The following is an 18064-nucleotide window of genomic DNA, read 5'->3' as shown; positions in this document are numbered from 1 at the left end:
TACTTGCTTAGAACTGATCTAAGTTATTTGAAATTGCATGTCAATCTAATCTGAGTCTGAAATTGTGCTTCAAAGAAAAATTTCAGTTATATTGAGCTAAATGCCTGTCTCTGCTCAGCATCAAATTAGATACACTGCTATATGAGACCACTCCTCTAAGATTTTACTGCATATCGCTTCTTATATATAACTTCTAATCAGCTAAAATGATCCAGGTCCCTCAAACGCTACATTTGTTAACTGATTACTTACGGCAGGTGATATTTATGTTAACTTAATTTGTAGTATCAGAGTTCTGCGGTTAAGAGACTGGATCCTTTGAGCAGCAGGTTCCGTAGAAAATGGTCCTCACCTGCTCACCACAATCATTCCTCCAAATTATGATTACTTCCTCCCTAGTTTGTGAGACATTTGCCTCTGATATTAAGTGAGTGTAAAGTGGAAACATGAAGGAAACTTGGTACAGATGAGTTGCAATTGCTTTCCATAATGTCATTCCATTTTAACTCAGATTTCAGCTGGAGACAAAACTGAAAGACACTCCAAAGAGTTCAAAAGAGTAGTTTAAAAATGGGTGATTTAGATTCAGGCCATTGGTATGAAAATACTTTCCTAATTTGTTTAATCTTTGGGTTGTGCAGATTCTTCATTTCTGTCCATTTCTCAAGATTCTGACTGACGTGAACATTATTTCCGTATTTGTTCAGGGCCATGTGGTGAACCCAAGTGCCTGTTTGAGCCTACCATTCAGGTAGCCCCGAGATCACTGGCTTGCAGCTCTTGTCTTGGCAAATGTGACTTCCTTTATTTTGCCCTGACTGTCTCCTTCTGCTCTGCAGATGTCTCCTCGACGGTGGGACTAAAGATCTCATGGAAACGCATGAGTTCTCTGGCACTGCCCTCCACTCACTCATTCCTTCCTTCTCTTCTGCAAGGCATGGCCCTACTCGTGCAGCCTGGGAACGGAGTCTCTCTCCCTGTGCGTGTGCGTGTGTGGTGATACAGAACCTGCCTCTGCAGGACACGGGCACACACATCTGTGTGTATGTGTGAGGTTTATGAAGCAGATGTCTCAGAACCACAGCAGTAGACGGATGGGAGGTGGGTCAGAACGTGCAATAAACACATTGATCCCTGAGGTCAGGTCTGGCCAGGAAGCCAACCCTGGGAAATCTGCTCGTGGGTCCCTGTGAAGAAGGCTGTGAGTCAGGCTGTTTTGTTTATTTTTTTATGCCACAAGAAGTAAAGTAAACTAGGTTATAAAAACACATTTTATTGCATTTTGAGATTTTTCTCATGAACAAACCATGCCTTTTGTTTTTCGTTTTATGTGAGGTTGCTGTAAAGAACTTGAGAAGCTGCACAAATGCTCAGCAGGGCTTCATTCTGCCCATGCTCTTGGCTGAACGACTTTATATGCAGGTTGCTCTATAGTTCGAACGAGATCACAAGACTGGCTCTTTAGGGTGAGTATCTGGATAGCACTCTAGCTTTTTATTACCAAACAATGTGCAGTTTAGCAAAGTCGTCTCAATTCTGAAGCCAAGTCTATAAGGACGTTTACAAAGCAAACAATTTGTTCACTGTCTGACTGAATTCCGCGGGGAGAATACGCACGTATAGTCCCCACGTTTTATGTTATAAACAAAAAAGGAGGTCTCATTCAAAATGTTTCTTTAAGTCACAAATGTATTGCCTAGAATGCACGCAATGTTTTAAAATTCCAGTCTTCCATAAAACTTACAGGAATTCCATCGGCACCAGGGAATCCAGAAACGCCTCTTGCTCCCTATGAAGAAAGCAAATGCAGTTAACCAAGGCTGAGATACCCGCCACCCTCATGAGGCCAGGGGAATACAACAGCGGTGCGTACCACGTCGCCCTTGGGTCCTGTTATTCCGGGGGCTCCCCTTTCACCCTTGTCTCCTTTGCGTCCCTGCAGTCCCGGGAATCCTTGTAATCCTGGTGGCCCATTGTACCCCTGGGGGCCCACTGGCCCAGGCTGACCCTGTGGGAACAACGTAGGTTCAATTTCCACAATTAATCACAATAAATACTCATGATCAGTTACGGTTACTTTCAAAACTATATATTTTTTTGTTTTTAAAGAGCTATAATCTACAGGGAACATTATATGTAAACTATCATCTACTGCCATGATAGCTAACAAAAGAAGTCATAGAGTTTAAGAAGAGAAAATATGGAATGTGAGAAAAAAATTATCCTAAATTACTAAAGTCATGTCATTGTGAAATGATAATACTGGGTTGGGATGAAAGAATTAACTTACTTGGATTCTTTTTAAGGTCATTTCAGTATAAAAAATTTTCCAAATGAATTTCTACAATTTTATCTCTATTTTCCTCAATATAATGCATCCAGTAAGTGTGGAAATGTGTATTGCACTCAAATATCAAAAAGACCCTCAGATGTTTAAGTGGTTAATCTCTCCTTTTGTTCACATAGAGGAAAAAAAAAGAGCTTCTGAAACATATAAAAATGTTTGTCCACACTAAATAGGATGGCTGTTATTAAAAAAAGTTATAAGTATTGGTGAGGATGTGGAGAAATCAGAATCTCCGTGCGCTGCTGGTGGGCATGTGAAATGGTGCAGCTGCTTTGGAAAACACTCTGGCGGCTCCTTAACACATTAAAAAAAGAGAATCACTACGGGATCCCACGATTCCACTTCTGGGCATACAGAAAGCAGGGGCTAGCTTTGGTACACTTACACGCACGGCAGCGTGATTCACAACAGCCAAAAGGTGGAAACCACTCAAGTGTCCAACAATGGGTAGACACCCACACAATGGAATAGGACTCAGCCTTTAAAGAGGAAGGAAGCAGTCCCTAGGCTGTGACACGGAAGAACCTTGAGGACTCTGTGCTGAGTGAAATGAGCCAGTCACAAAACGACAACTCCTGTATAGAGGCCCCTTATATGCAGTCCCTAGCACGCTCAAATCCATGGAGACAGACAGTAGAATGAGGGCTGCCAGGGGCCGGGCAGAGAGGGACAGGGGGAGGCAGTGTTTCATGGGGACAGAGCCTCGGTTTGGGAAGATGAGAAAGTTCTGGAGATGGATTGGTGGTGAAGGTTGTGCAACAACGTGAAAGAAGTTAATGCCACTGAATCAGACATGCCAATATGACTCAAAAGGTAATTTCGATGTTATGCATTTGTTTTATTTTATTAGTACCCTGGAACTTAATACAATAAAGTATCAACCCATCACCTAGGTGTTAAGCCCAGCACGTATTTGCTATTTGTCCTGATGCTCTCCCTCCCCCCGACCCGCCCACAGGCCCCGGGTATGTTGTTTCCCTCCCTGTGTCCATGTGTTCACATTGTTCAGCTCCTCCTCACTCATAAGTGAGGACATATGCATATTTTTAATACAACAAAAATTTTAAAATGTTACATTAAAAAAATTAAAAATAAATTTACCACAATAAAAATGTTTTAAAAATGAGAAAGGAGGGGAGGGGAAGTTCTATCTCTCCTATGGCTGGAACTAACTATTGTATTATAGTTATATTTTAACATTTCACAGGCTAGCCCAAACTTAAAAAAATGTGCGTCCTAATTTCCTCTTGAGACGAATGAGTCCGCTGTTGATTCATCACACGGCACCTTTACTTGCCAAGCCCCATTTGCTGTGAAATGTCAAATTCCTGTCTTGCCCTGAGATTGAGGGGGAACTTGAGCCATTTTTCTAGGCTTTTCTTCTGTTGCCTCTAGGTAACTTCCTACGTAAACTGTTCAGCTGAGACGTGTCTGTCTTCACAGAATGTTCATAATGCCATTCTCAGCAATCCACACAGTGAATTGAAATGGGAATTTAAAAACGCAGCCCAGGGTACAGTGTTAATGTCACTGAGGCAGTAGCACGGAGGGGTGTGGGGAGATCTCACCTCCAAATTCATTACTGTTCCTAACTGGCAATTCCTTGAGATGTTAGGCCCCAGGCATCAGGGGAAGTAGTTAAGATGATTTTTTGGGGTGGAAGCTATCCACGCAGATTAAGGCTGTGGATGGAAGATGATGTATCCCGAATCTTGGGACCCCTGTCCCCTCAAACCAAGGGGAGCTGGGAAATCTCCCTCAGGGTAACCTGGTCTGGACCAAAGTCAGAGTTCTAGAGACAGTGGGTTCTCCTCTGCCGTCCACGTGTCCCAGAGGGGTCCTGTCAATGCCACATCAGTACTCACCTCGGGCAGCCTAATCTCAGGCCTCCTAAGTCATAGTGAAGCTTGTGCACTTTAGTGTCTTTGGAGAACATTCTACAATAGAAGCTATTGCCACTGTGTTTCTACCTAGGCAAGGAGACTCATGGAAGACGGGTGGCCCTGGCCCTGGACGCATGATATCCCAGACTCATTCTATCTCCAATGCTTAGTGGTTTCCTACACGACATTTGTTGTTAAGTTTGGGAACAAACTATGTTTTGATTCCGACTTTTGTGGATCCTTCCCAGTGGTGCTCAATTTTGTTTAGTTTGTGGCTATGCTAGACTATAACCTTCTTAAGATTACATACCGTGCCACGAAGCTCTACGCTCCCCTCACTATGTTGAGGCCTGCGGTTTGTTAGTGTCTGCCGGCTGTCTTCTGGGGGATAAAACGTTTCTTATCAGGACTGTCTCTTTATTGCCCATAAACTACATATCTATCCAGTGGGATTATTATTATTTTTTAGCCAACCAAACAAGCAGCAGTGACCAGTGGGATTATTTCATACAGTCAACTCAAAGGGAACATCTGCTACTAACCAAAATGGAAATATGCACGTCTTATTGATGAAAACCACATTCTTATCTGCATTCGTCAACCCTTCCTCAATTCCCTTTGATGGGGGAAAGTGGCTAACCACATCATGTACTCATTTTCCTTTCACTGTCAGTAAACCCCTTTCTCATCTTTATTTCTTGGTTAGGGAGTCTGACTTTGGAATGAAAAACTCTAGTCTTTCCTTTCCTGGAGTATGCTGTAAACTTTTCTTTTTACTGAAGTGAAATTCACACAGCATAAAGCTAACAATTTTAAAGGATACAACTCGGTGCCTTTCAGTGCATTCACCATGTTGTGTGACCACCACCTCTATCTAGTTCCCAAACATTTTCCTCACCCCAAAAGGAAGCCCCAAGCCCATTAATCAATCACTCCCCATTCTCTTTCCTCCCAGCCCCTGGCAACCACCACTCTGCTTTCTGTCTCTACAGATTTACCAATAAATAGAATCAGTCATATGATGTGTGACCTTTTGTGTCTGGCTTCTTTTAGTGATCATGTTTTTGGGGTTCATTATCTCATTCACTGATGGCTGAATAATATTCCACTGTATGGATAGACCACAATGGGTTCATTCATTTGTTCATGGACATCTGGGGTGTCTCTACCTTTTGGCTACTGTGGATAGCGCTGCTGTGAATATGTGTGTGTGAGTGACTAGTTGAGTCTCTGTTCTGAATTCTTTTGGGTGTGTTCCTAGGAGTGGAATTGCTAAATAGTGCTGCTATAAATATGTGTGTACGAGTATCACATATTTGAGGTATTGCTAAATTTCTTTTTCCACACTGACTGCACCCTTTTACATTCCCACCAGCAATGCACAAAGGTTCCAATTCCTCTGTATCCTCACCAATACTTGTGATTTTCCATTTTTTGGGCTATAGCCATTCTAGTAAGTGTCAAGATGGCATCACTTCTAAACAGTCCATCCTGAGCTTCTGATGAGATGGAACATTTCACAGAATTCCATCCAGCTTCCCCGCTGAGAGAGGGCCAGGAAGAGCCTGGGCAGAATGTGAGTTAGACCTTAGTCCTCCCAGATGGAGCCCTCTCTGCTGTGCACAATGTAAAGCCTGCCTTGCTGGGATTAAATGGACATTTACAGCATGGCCCGAGGAGGCCACGCTTTGGTCATCAGGATGGAGCTTCTCCCCAGGATTTCCTGCCCACTAAGGAAGTGTGGTGCATCTATAAAGAGCAGCTGGGAGGACCAGGTACATGCCAAGGGTTTTCCTCTGTGCTAATCATCGTCCTTATCAACTTCCATCCTCAGTCAAAAAGTCCCGACAGGAAAAGTTATTTTCATCTCTTTCTTTCCTTTTGTGATAAGTGACATTAAAAATAAAAATTACTCCCAGAAAGTGAAAAGAGTCTAGTTTAAATGTCTTTGCATAAATCTCAAAAGCTCCTAAATTTCTAAAGCTCCTAATATTCCTCCAACATCCTTGAGAAAAATATTTCCACAAAGTACTTCTCAGAAGCCAGCAGACGCTGTGGACAGGAGTGGTAATGTCATGTCCCCTGCCCCCCGCCCTGCTCCCACCACCAGACCATGTAGAGGTACTACTTCCTAAGAAACAGGATAATGAACAGTATCGTTTAACTGCTTCTATCTTTTGAGATGATGCGTTGTTACAAGTTTTAAATATGGTTTCTCTCATTTTGTCCCCACGGCAACTGCATGTAGTGACACGAACTCCAGTGGAGAGGAGAGAGGACAGGGGCTCAGATGGGACCAGTGTCAGGGCTGGCCGGGGTGCACTCAGATCTGGGGAGCTGGCTGACTCCACCAGGCCCTTACTGCTCCAAGGGAGGTCTGTGTCAGCATCACCCGGGGGCTTGCTATAAATGCAGAGTCTCAGGCCTGGCCCCAGAACTCCTGAATCTGCATTTGAACTGATCCCCAGGATACTCCTTGGTACATAACAGTTTGAGAACCAATGCACGAGACCACCATAACCCCCATCCTGGCATTCCTGAGGGAAGAGATAGGTGACTTTCAATAAGAAAAACCTCTTAAGCATGGAGTTGGGGCTCAGTAGAAAGGTCTGGCTTACTGGGTCATGCAGAGGAACATAAGAGTATTTATGTGGGTTAAATATTATTTCTAATTCAATCAGTCTTGGCCTTATACTTCAGTGATATCTACAAGACAGACTCCATTTTGACTATTGTGAGGACGGGGCGCGGGGGTTGCCCATTGTTTTCCCTCTCTGAAGTCATGGCTGGTGCGCACATGGGCTATCCGGGCTGGTTTTGGAAGCTGCAGTCTGAAAAGGCAGCAAATCCAGACTTGAACCCACATTACTCAAATACCACGACCGTGGAGAGAATGCGCTCAGGGTCCCGACACTCCTGCATTCATCAATTGGGGAATTTCACTTCTGAGAAAAGAGGCAAAAGATGATCAGATACGGGCACATGCAGTGTAGCCCTACAGCTTCAGACTTAAACAAAGGTGGACAGATGGATGACGCATCAGGGCCCCACATCACACAACCCTGTGGTTTCCATTCATTGTTCATTAACCTTAAAATATTCCCTGGGTAAGGGAGTAGAAAGAGTTTCATTTATCAGAGAAGGATAAAAACAGTGTTGCCCAGGATAAAACTGGCTTCACTACACATCAGGATTTTTAATCTACAGTACAGTATTTTACTGGTAGAATAAGAATGAGCTTTTCATGACTTACCAGCCGAAATCTGAATAGTAGGAAATCCCTTCTCCTTCCTAAGCGGACTCTTCCTGTCTCACCTTTTATGGGCACTGGCGCCCGGCAGACGCCCATATCCTCTCCATTCCCCAGGGCGGACCCTCCCTCCCTTCCGCAGTGTGTTCCAGACCTTCAAGGCCTGTCCAAGGCTGCAATTCCTGGTGATCCTCCGGGGATTCCAACCTAAGTCCTAGTTAATTTCTGTGAGCTCTTTGCCACACATTTCAAATATGTAAAATGTCCCAAAAGGCGGAAAGGACTACTTTTTAGGCTCTAGAAAAATAATTCCACCAGCCAAAATTTAGAAATATTCGTTGTTCTTCAGGATGGTCAGTTAGCATTTCTGAGCAATTTTTAGACTACCCTGGCAAGATGAAATTAGTAGCACGTTCCAAGGTAACAATAATGTAAAGGCTAGTATTTGTACAGTATATTACACAGATAACTATCAGCAGCCTATTCCATGCAACACAGAGCTGAGGTTAAGTTGGACACTTTCTATCTCTGTCTCCTTATTTAGTATATAAAACATTTGTCCCACCCCTGGGTACTATTCTTTATTAAGAATTTCAGTTATATGAGGTAGAACTATATGGACCCTTGGAATTTCCGCCCTCCAAAATTATGTGATGCGGACTGTAGCGCTAATGTCAATACAAAGTAAGTAACATCCACATGTAAAGAAACACACCTTCACCTTTATGTCACTTGATATATAGACATTTACTCCAAATGGACCTAAATGTAAGATCTAAAGCTGTATCGTTTCTAGAAGAAAACACAGGGGAAAATCTTTGTGACTTTGGATTAGGCAAAGGTTTCTTAGATAAGACGCAAAGATTACAACCTATAAAAGAAAAAGTTAGCTAGATTAAAAAAGTTTGATTGTCAAAAGATACTGTTAAAAATAAAAAGGCAGGGGACAGACTGGGAGACATATTTGCAAAACACATATCTGATAAACAACTTCTTCCGGAACATATAAAGAACTCTCAAAACTCAATACTAAAGATATGAACAACCCAACTGCAAAATTTGGCAAAAGATTTGAGCAGACACTTCACCAAATAAGTTGTACACATGAAAAGATGCTAAACTTCAGTGGTCATTAGGGAAAAGCAAATTAAATCCACAGAGAGATATAACTGTGATGGACTGAAATGGTGAACATACACAGAAGAAGGCGGCCACGCCAAGAGCTGGGAAGGATGGCACCTCGAATTCCATGGGCTGCCGGCAGGAACGCAGAAGGGTGCAGCCTCTTTGGAAGACAGTTTGGCCGTTTCTTCTAAAGTTCACAGGACCCAACAATCCCACTCCTAGGTATATACCTAAGAGAAACGAAGGCCTATGTCCACACCGAGACCTGTATGAGAATGTTCATCCTGGTTTTATTAAATTAGCTCACTCCTGGGATTGCTATTCGGCAATAAAAATGAACAAAATGCCTGATGTGTGCAGCAGTTGAGGCTGAATCTCAAAGGCATTCTGCTATGTGAAGGAAGCCAGACACAAAATGCTACTTACTGTCTGATGCTATTTTTATGACATTCTAGAAAAGGCGAAACTAAAGACAGAAAACAGATGAGTGGCTGCCAGGACTGGAGGTGGAGGGGAGGGACTAACTGAGAGGGCACAAGGAAAGTTTCCGGGGTAATGGACCTTCTCCATAGCATGATTCTGGTGGTTCTATGGCTGTATACATTTGTTAATATTCAGTGACTTGCATGTCAATTATGCCTCAATAACCTTGACCTAAAAACAAACAAACAAAAGAGGAGCTGAGTAAAGGCAAAGATGAAGAAGACAAGCTGTGACATCACAGGCATGTTGCCCGGCGACCGAGATTATGTCCCTTCCAGGTTTTCCTGCAAATGAGCTTATGCGATAGAGAACAGTTCGAAAAGGAAGGAGAGTCTACACCTTTAAAGTGACATTTGGAAAAAAACATTTAGCCGAATGGTTTTTAAAAATGTCTGCCAGGGGCTGGGCGGGATGGCTCATGCCTGTAATCCCAGCACTTTGGGAGGCTGAGGCAGGCGGATCACTGGCCAACATGGTGAAACCTTGCCTCTACTAAAAATACAAAAATGAGCCAGGTGTGGTGGTGGGCTCCTGTAGCCCCAGCTACTCGGGAGGTTGAGGCAAAAGAATGGCGTGAACCCAGGAGGCGGAGCTTGCAGTGAGCCAAGATCGTGCCACTGCACTCCGGCCTGGCAACAGAGTGAGACTCTGTCTCAAAAAAAAAAAAAAAAAAAAAGTCTGCCAGGGAAATAATCTGAAGAAACCAAGACCTAGCTTTCCTTGTATGGAATCTGGTCTGTCTGATGGTGATACTGACAGAAATTTCGAGAACTGTCTGGGACACAGCCCACAGGGCAGCGGAACTGAAAGTGGGTCAGGACGGAATTAGATTCAGGAGTGAAGGCGAAGTCTGGGAAGCCACTGGTTTCTGTCATGCTTTATCTCTATAGACAAATTTTCAAATCCCAGAAGGTACCACCTATAATTCTAAGATGCTATTATATAGTTTTATCTGAAATGATTTGACTGGGGTAGATGTACATTTTAAAGCAGAGAAAAAGTGGATGATCTCCTCTTCCCCACCCATAGTATCAGTGTCTGAAAACCCCTGCTCCTTATTCTAAAAATAGGCAGCACATGGGCGGTTGTGCTCAATGGCTTTTAGCCCAAACTTTTTATAGCCTGGATATGATTTTGCCTGGCATGTGTTGGAAAAGTTGATTTTCTGGGAAAGCCTTTTATTACCTCTGTGCTTTTAGCAATAAATGCATTTCATTTGTCTAAATGTGAATCATTGTGTAATAGACTGACGTGATTTCCTAAGCCTGCTTGTCCTCTAAGAAGACTTGGAGTCTGATTGTGGATGAGTTCAGGGCCCTGAGAGCCCAGACTGCATCTGAGGAAGGGGCCAGGAGGAAGCAGATTCTGGAGCTGCAGGCAGCATGCAGAGAGCTTTGGCTGTCAGGCTGTGAATGGGTATGAAACGCTCTTTCTAATTTAGCACTGCTGACATGCAATGTGTCAATGCTCAGAGCATCACCCTCATGCAGCCTGGATGTCATGAAGAGGTTACGGATGCTGTGCTGGTGGCCTCCACTTACACGGTTAGAGAGTGACAATTAGCATAGGGGGCAACTACTGAGCTACCAGGATCACACGATGACTGGCAATTAAAAGAGCTAATTGTCTATACTTATGACCTCACTCGCAGGCGCAGGTTACTAATTTTCATGTGCCAACAGCACGTGCCAATATTTTCCTGGTATTCTTAGGTCATCTTCACACCCAAGAGCATGGCATGACTCATGGCTGAGATGGTGTGTTCCCATTGTGCCATGTGACTGTCATTACCCCATGGGGCCTCTGCAGGTAGTAAGCAGCTAACAGCCCTGCAGAGTCTGCCCCAGGTGGAAGCAGAGAGGAAAGGCGTGTGGGTGGCCTTCCAAAGGCGGGCTCCCGGTGAGTTGAGCAAGCAGGCCGCCTGTCTTCCAGGGTGGCTGCTCAGGATCTGTGGCACAGCCCAGGGACAGGACCAAGAGTTATATCTATTTTGCATTTAGACTGAAAAGCAGTCTATATATATGAGAGAAAAAAAAATTCTTTAAGTTAGCGTTATATTGAGTTGGTTCCGCTACGATAATACAAACACACACCACATTGGCCAAGTAAGAAAAAAGGTTACGAGCCAAAGGTGGGGCAGTGGGCATGGGGAGGGGGTTTGAACTGGCTGTGATGCACAGCTTTTTTCCCCTCTTATCTTTATTTGAAATGTTCCTGAATAGGACATGCTTTAAATAGAACTCCACCTTTTCTGTTGTTACAAAATGCTTGATAACCACCATTGTCCTTCTCCTCCTTTGGCTACTGCCTAGTTAACTGTTATTTTATTTTGACTTCATTTTCTTACTCCTTTAAAAAAATTTTATCTTTTAATTTACATACAATAAAATTCACTTTTTTTGGTGTGTTATTTGGTGTGTCATTAACAGACACAACAAATAACAGAGTTGTGTAACCACCACTATCAGCAAGAGACAGCAAAGCTCCATATCACCCAACATTCTGGGTGTTGCCCCTTTGTTATCAAATGCTCCCTTCTCCAAACCTCGGTCCAACCCTCATGTTTCTCCCTCCATGTAGTTTGCCTTTTCTAGACACTCACAGAAATAGAACCACGCAGTGTGGAGTCTTGAGCCTGGCTCCTTTCACTTAGCACAATGCATCTGAGATTCCCCCAGAGTGCTGCTGCTACAGAAAGACACGGGAAAAAGATAATTAACAAAAAAAATTCTACCATACAGACACTAAAGAGAAACACGGCTCCAAAGTTCTTACCTAGAGTATGGATTCATTTTATTTTGGATAAAAGAATATTTCCTTCTCATACATTATGATACAAAAACAACCTCTGTCTTGCTTACTACGCAAACACAAGCCTCATTCCCTAGCAAGAGTCTTATAGATTATAGACAGTGATAGCCATTTGAAATTAGACCAATATAATATCACTTTTCACATTTACATCTCTGCTTTTTGCCATTGGTAACTGATTATTTTCCCAAAGGCTTCATAAAATGTTGGACTTGGAAGGGACCTCAGAGAGCATCTGGGGCATCTGAGAGAGATCGGGGGGTCAGCAGCGTGAGAGTCACCTGGGGGCTCATTAGCAATCAGGCAGGGCGCTTGGGCCCTCTCCTGTCCTGCATTTTAACAGGGTTCCGGGTGATCGTTCTGAAGTGGTCCCTGTCCCAGGACTGGCCTGGGCTGGCCGCCAAAGTACCAACAACGGGGAGTCTCAGACCTTGTGAATTTTCTGGTCTAGCAGTTTGGGAGTCAAGGGAAGGAGCCTGGGAAGAATTTATATATGTATTTTTCTTTTTCCTTTGTTTTTTTCTTTTTAATTTTTTCATGTGAGATGGGTCATGTGCTGACATCTTAACAAGGTTGGAGAGAGGCATGTCTCACACGAGTGTGAACGCCCCAGCATCATGCTGATGACCCACAAAAGGACAGGGAATTTATATATATGTAATACATATTTTTTGAGTCAGGGTTTTGCTGTTGCCCGGCTGGACTGCAGTGGCACAGTCATAGCTCACTGCAGCCTCAAACTCCCGGGCTCAAGTCATCCTCCTGCCTCAGCCACCCAAAGTGCTGGGGTTACAGGCATGAGCCACTGCCCGGTCAGGAGTTGATGTTTTCAGCAAGGCCCCCAAGCACTTCAGATTCACAGGCAGGTTTGGAAGCCATGGAGTGTGTCTAATTCTCACGTAGACAGGTGAGGGGGCAGCCCAGAGAGATGAGCCTCTCACCCACAGCACCTGGACCCAGTGGTGCTCTGCATGCAGCAATACCGTTTCCCAAGCCCCGAGGGTCCCACATGCTGAGGGTCCCACATCACAGTCCCAGCTGCTCGCCACCGCCAAGCACTGCTGGCTCATGTCTCATTTGTGAAGCAAAGGTAGGGGGGCCTCTGAGAGACCTGTCTGCCTTGCCCCCAAGCCACTGTGTCAGCTCTGCAGGCTCTGCCAGCCACCCCGCCATAGCCTTTGGGTTTTTTTGTCCCCTGCTGCCCCAGCACACCCCTTCCCACGCTGGCACAGTGCGCTGCACTCTCCAGTCTAACTGAGTGCCTAGCGGTTGGGCCAGTTTCTCTGGAACCTCAGGGCCATGGCACACGCAGCCCTCGCTGCCTGCGGCTCTCAGGGTCACTAGAGGATGTGACTCAAGCATGGGCTCTCTGGGGGCATCTTCCCCTCCTCACAACTGGAGGAGGCGGCCGGGGCTCCTTCCCCATGGTACACTGCAGGGCACTGCCATACTACATCTCTGTACCCACATTTCACGTGAGACCGCGAGGCCCTTGGAGGTAGGGACCATGCCTCATTCACACTCTGTCCCCGGCATCTTTTGCAGGATTTGACACACAGAACACACTCCATGTGCTGTCTGTTAAACACATGCGTTATGGCACTGCTATTTACCCCCTCTGCCTGGCTCTGAAATTCATGTTCTTCCCACATGGAATCTTCTATTTTTAGACCACGTTTCTGACCATTATAATGACTTCCCAATTTCTGGCGCCGAGAGTCAGTGGGTCATGCTGTGGAGGACTTCACCCTCTCCTTTAGTCCCCTCCACCCTCCATTCAATTGCTTCAGTCACCTTCATCTGCCGGAAAACATCATCCGCAATCTCAACTCTTCTCCAAGCCCTGTGCCCGCCCAGTGGAATTTCTGATTGTTCGTTCCACCAGATGATCTGGTTTTATCACCTGCATTATCAGGGAGAATGTTTTCCAGGCCTCTCAAGTGGAGTCATAAAAAAGGAGACCACCAGACTTGTGGAAAGGAGGGCTGGGCCCGTGAGGCCCGCACTCAGCATCTGATGAGATACATCAGACCATCTGCTGGGATCGCGCTAGAAAATGAGGCAAGGGCTCTGGAATGCCAGGACTCCCTCCTCCAGATTTAGTTCTGGTAACATCTGAACCAAGTGTTTTGAGGACAACTGTCGGTGATAAGCCAGACCTGCGTAAGCAATTCAGGGCAACTACTGTGACTCACGGGCATAAAGGTTATGGGGGGAAGGGGTGAGTTTGTCAATGTAGGTCTGTGAGAAAGCTATAAAAGGAAGATGTTTAATGCTTACTGAATGTCTCTGTTTTAAAATCAGATTTCAACCTTGGGTCCAAAAAAGACACGTTTTTGTTTGGTCTTTTTACTGTTTCTATGCCAGGGTATGAGGTCAGCAGATTCGGAGTGACGTGCAGTTCCGGTGGTGAACACGAGGTGGCAGGCAGTAGCATCCACCGGCCCTTGGCTGGAGGCACAGTTTGCAAGCGGCAGTGATGTCAAAGATTTTGAGATTGTTTTGGGTTACAATGACTCATCTCGGTGGGAGAGAGGGCAGCTCCCTCATTTGTCACGGGGAGCTCACCTCCCATGGGGAAAGTCCTGACTGCAGAGTTCCAAAGATGTCGAAAGAGCACATCGAATTCCATTTTCCTTTCTACAGGGTGGTGGAACAAACTCAATCACTGATTCGTTGGACAATTCCCTTCCCTTTGACTTGCTTAAAGGGAAGTGTTCCAAATTTGTGTATTGGTGGACCTGTTAGGCCCAGCCCATTGCAGAGGGTCCACGAGAGAGTGTTTCAGGTTATTAGCTTTGACCCCTGGTTGGGACTAAGCTAGAACAGCAGCTGACATTTTTACTCTAGACTGTTCACTGTTTGGAGCACTTTCCAACAGTCAGCCTATGTAGTCCTCACAAACCTCTACGAGGTAGGTACTGTCATTGTACCCATTTTATGGTGAGGAAACTGAGGCACAGAGAGGTTTGGGCCATTTGGCTGGTATATGAAAGAGAAGATTCATATGGGGCTTTTCAAAAGAGTTCCATAGGGCATTGTCACCCACACAGACTTCCCTTGAGGAACAGACATGACCTTGGACTCTGAATATATCTTTTCCACTGATCTTCCTGAAGCGATAATTAAGCCAAAAGCAGATGGACAAATTGTCTACAAAAATAAACAATGTATGCCTGGGGTTCATGGAAATCCGTACAAAACCAAGCCAGTCACAGTCCTGCAGAGGTGATTTAAGAACATGGCTTCTCTGCTTTAACCCTACCCTGCTCAACTGTAGCCATTTCACGGCTCATTAATCCCCCTCCCTGCTAGAGAGTGATGGGTAGAAAAAGAAGGTGAAACCCAAACAAGCCATTTCTGTTACTTTTTAGCAATGCTGGTCAAAAGGTGTGCAGAGGAGGCCCCTGGAGCTGCAGGCTAATATTCTGAAATAGTAACACACTCCAGGGAAATATTTAGACATAACCTATGCTTTCTCTACCTTCTCTGAACAGATTCGTTGTTGAAAACAGGTTGCATTAGGAAGATTTTCTAAACAGCTGTGGAGTTCTGCATGCTAAGAAGGTTGGCTGTTTAAGCATATTCTGAAGCAGGGTTTAGCTGGACCTTGGAGAAGACGAGCTTTGTGTTCCACGGGAGTTGTGGGGAATCAGGAGGCGCAGGTTCCTTGGGAGAAGGCTGTCGTGGCTGAGAAGACCTGTAGGGAGGCCTGGGTGCTGACCATAGATAGGAGCTGAGATGGGACGTGGGAGACGGTGGTAGAAGTCCCTGCAGTAACCCCACAGGCCGTGAGTGAGGGCTTAAGAGCATCGAGAAGAAGGCAGCTGAGAGGAGAAAAGGGCAGAATGGTGGCCATTTGGTTTGTGAACAAACCGAAGTGATTTAACACTGATCAGTTAAACACAGATTCACGTGATTTGGAGCCCCGTGCAGTCAAGAAGGAAGAGTACCAGATTTGAAGTGCTACCGGGGTTGAATCCCAGCTCTGCCAGTTCTATGACCACAGGCAAGTCACTGCCCTTCCCTGAGCCTCAGTTTCCTTATTTGGGAAATGGAAATATCCACTGATACCACCTAGCTGGGTTCTGATGATCTTTCCACCAGATGGAAGAAAGATGTCACTGTTTTGATTTCTGAACAAACCAAGCTGATATAACAGTAACAGTAACATCAGTAGCATATTTTGTCGTGAAGAAAACAAAAGGGTATGAAAGTGTCTTCGAATTTGACGTCAAGAAGAAAAGGAAAGATAGGAGAGAAAAAGAACAGGTGCTGGGGGTCATGTACGAATGGGAAGGTTTTAGGGAGGTGCCAGATGACAGCACCAGTGGCAGAAGCCCACACATCAGATGGTGAACTTGGAGTCCATGTCACTGAACCCCAAGGGGCTGTCCAAGAACAGAATGAGTCTCACAGTGATCAGAATTATGTTTGTTTATAGCCAGAAGATACCCTCAGGATGTCAGCAGCAACTTAAGGTATCTAAACATACATTTGACTGTGAACATGTGGAATTATGAGCTTGGCAACAACGCCTAGAGAAAAACCTGGGCTAACTTTGAGTGTGATAACAGCAAGCCCTGCGAGGGGACAGGGGACATGGCCTGTGAGTGGCTGAGCAGCCTGGCTTCTTGCTCACAGATGTCTCACGCTCCCTGTTGCCTTGAAGCTTGGTGTGAGGAAGGTTAAATGGCGGACAGTAAAAGCCAGATCCCAATTCAGTCTTCCTCATTTCTGTCTTTAAAGGTATCTCATATTTTGGAAATCACCTCGCTAGGAACTTGTACAAAGCTACTGTCCACAGTAACACCGAGTGTCTGATGCTGGTCTGGAACCACTGGCTACCAGGGCCATTTGATGGCCCTAGCATTGGCTCTGGGGCGGGCGGGACGTGTGGGCCGGGTTTCACCACGCCGGGGTTATTGTCTGTCGTCTCTCTAGTTAACAAAGGGCTGGTGCTATCTGGACATCCTGCACTCCCCCAAGACTCCCCGGTTTGGAATGATTATTTGGGCGAATGCTGAACACACATCCGCAATTAAAAAAAGAACAACAAACCACAAGAAACTGATCTTTCTTTAGTCTGGTGGAAAGATAATGCATGGCTCATTTGTCCAGACATGAAGCCCGGGTCCTGGGTGAGAGGAAACCAAGTGACATTAACGTCCATTCCAGAGAAGTGACTCAGCTGGCGCCCTGTTCTCATGACATGGGCGAAAACAGCCTCCAGAACACTGGTTCTTCCCAACAGCACTTGTTAAAAGAGAAATCAATAGCAGTTTTCATCCACGAAATAGAAGGCAACAACTGAGTGCAGCCGTGCTGCTCCCGATACGCTCCCTGCGCGTTTGGTGTTCACAAAGGTGTAGCGGCAGCAGCGCAGACACCAAAGATGCACGCGGTTCATTAGGAACAAGGAGCATTACTGGGAGAGGGAAACTAGAGACCTGGGGTGGGTCTGCGCTGATCACGGTACATTCTTGCTTTCTTTGCGGTTGGAATATCCATATTGCGATTTACCCGTCACAGCCTGGGTGGTCAGTTTCATATTAGTAAGATTATTCCTAGAAAGCTTCACCCGTGATGTTCTTGTGAGATTTTTGTGCAAGAATGTGTGTATATGTGTGCATGTATGTGTGTGCATGTGTATATGTGCGTGTGTGTGCATGTGTATATGTGCATGTGTGTACATGTGTGCGTGTGTGCATGTGCATGTGTATATGTGCGTTATGTGTGTGTCCGTGTATATATATGTGCGTGTGTACGTGTGTGTGCATGTGTATATCTGCATGTGTAAACGTGTGCACGTGTCCATGTGTATATGTGCGTGTATGTGTGCGTGCGTATATGTGTGTGCGCATGTGTGTGTGTATATGTGTGCGTGTATGTGTGCGTGTGTATATCTGCATGTGTGTACATGTGTGCGTGTGTGCATGTGCATGTGTATATGTGCGTTATGTGTGTCCGTGTATATATGTGCGCGTGTGTACGTGTGTGTGCATGTGTATATCTGCATGTGTGTAAACGTGTGCGCGTGTCCATGTGTATATGTGCGTGTATGTGTGTGTGCATGTGTGTAAGTGTGTGTGTATATGTGTGCGTGTGTGTGCATGTGTCATGTGGCTGTTGTGGTCTTCTGCTCTCATTATGACCTGGGTTTGT

At 45.2% G+C, this 18064-nt stretch overlaps 1 protein-coding gene and 1 non-coding gene across 3 annotated transcripts in view; both read right to left on the bottom strand.

The window, feature by feature from the left end:
- Positions 1–18064, bottom strand: part of COL4A2 (collagen type IV alpha 2 chain) — a 207688-nt gene that overhangs the window by 86831 nt on the left and 102793 nt on the right. For both annotated transcript variants that reach the window (XM_063792318.1, XM_001136859.6), the window contains exons 5-6: positions 1874–2008; positions 1745–1789 (exon numbers count right to left, since the gene is read on the bottom strand). In XM_063792318.1, the coding sequence (XP_063648388.1) occupies positions 1745–1789; positions 1874–2008 (180 nt within the window). The remainder of the gene's footprint in view (positions 1–1744; positions 1790–1873; positions 2009–18064) is intronic.
- LOC112205299 (small nucleolar RNA U13) lies at positions 12438–12539 on the bottom strand. The gene has a single exon (XR_002939200.1). It is a non-coding gene; the product is annotated as a small nucleolar RNA U13 (small nucleolar RNA).

This window comes from Pan troglodytes, chromosome 14 (assembly GCF_028858775.2).
Source record: "Pan troglodytes isolate AG18354 chromosome 14, NHGRI_mPanTro3-v2.0_pri, whole genome shotgun sequence".
In the NCBI taxonomy this organism is placed as follows: domain Eukaryota; kingdom Metazoa; phylum Chordata; class Mammalia; order Primates; family Hominidae; genus Pan; species Pan troglodytes.
The sequence above is the reverse complement of the archived record's forward strand: the minus strand, read 5'-3'. Positions and strand labels throughout refer to the sequence as shown.